Source organism: Austrofundulus limnaeus, unplaced genomic scaffold (genome assembly GCF_001266775.1).
Source record: "Austrofundulus limnaeus strain Quisiro unplaced genomic scaffold, Austrofundulus_limnaeus-1.0 Scaffold206, whole genome shotgun sequence".
Lineage (NCBI taxonomy): Eukaryota > Metazoa > Chordata > Actinopteri > Cyprinodontiformes > Rivulidae > Austrofundulus > Austrofundulus limnaeus.
The window spans coordinates 993,256-994,253 of record NW_013952608.1 but is presented as its reverse complement, the minus strand read 5'-3'; the positions used below and the strand labels follow the sequence as shown (position 1 = coordinate 994,253).

General features: G+C 53.3%; 1 protein-coding gene across 1 annotated transcript in view; it reads right to left on the bottom strand.

The window, feature by feature from the left end:
- cpap (centrosome assembly and centriole elongation protein) overlaps positions 1–998 on the bottom strand; it is a gene marked incomplete at its 3' end in the record, with an annotated part of 18,207 nt that overhangs the window by 5,004 nt on the left and 12,205 nt on the right. The window contains 1 exon segment of the mRNA XM_014018988.1: positions 122–884. Within this exon segment, the coding sequence (XP_013874442.1) occupies positions 122–884 (763 nt within the window).

The following is a 998-nucleotide window of genomic DNA, read 5'->3' as shown; positions in this document are numbered from 1 at the left end:
ACACACACACACACACACACACACACACACACACACACACACACACACACACACACTACTGAAAACTGAGAATTTAAAATCAGTATGTCCAGATCTATCACAGAGGTCGTGTTTGTCTAACCTGTCTCATCTTCTGGCTTCTTCCACTCAGAGGCAGCAGACGGAGGGGGAACAGGTGCATTCTGGGCTTTTGGCTTCAGCGAGGGGAACAACCTGGTCATGAGTTGAGAGGCAGGTGGTGGATCAGGCTCCGGGACTTTGTCAGGCTCTACAGCTTTGCTTGCTGCCACTTTCCTGAACAGAGTCTTCTCCGGTGGTGAAGCTCCACAGACTGTGGGTTTGGGAACCGGACTGAACGCTCTGCACTCGCTGGTCTCACCGGCAGCCGTGTGGTCCAGGTCGTTCCACGTGTCGTCATCGTCAAACACAACCCTTCCCTGCTGGCTGTCTCTGTCCTCTGTCAGCGTTGAGTCTTCAGCACCGTCTCTCTCCTCATCTTCCTCATGTGGCGTGTCTGTCTCCGAGTCCCTGAAGCTGTCCTCATCCTGATAAGACCTCTTGTCATATGGAGGCTCAGACCTTGTAGGGAAGACAGCAGCTCCTTTGACCACAACTTCTTTACCTCTAAAGTCAGAGCTGCAGTCTGAGGACATGTCAGACATCTCTTGTTTGCCTTCTTCCTCATCGTCGGTGCTCACTTTGTCCTCGAGGGTCTCACTTCTCTTCCCCACAGAAGTGCTTTCACAGCCTAAAACATCTCCGTGCTGAATGCCGCTGCACTCCTGAGCTTCACTCCTGGGAGGCGATTTGATGGGGGTGGAGGAGAGGCGTCTCTGGTGGAGCCCCGCAGCAGCCTGCCACTTCTGCTGGTCCAACTGAAGAACCTGAGCAGGGCAGGAAATTAAGCTCAGAACAAGGAGGTTCTACAGAACAGCTGGAGCTCAGAAACCACGTGACCGTGTGATCGACTGGAGAAGCTAACGGCTAACGTAAAACGG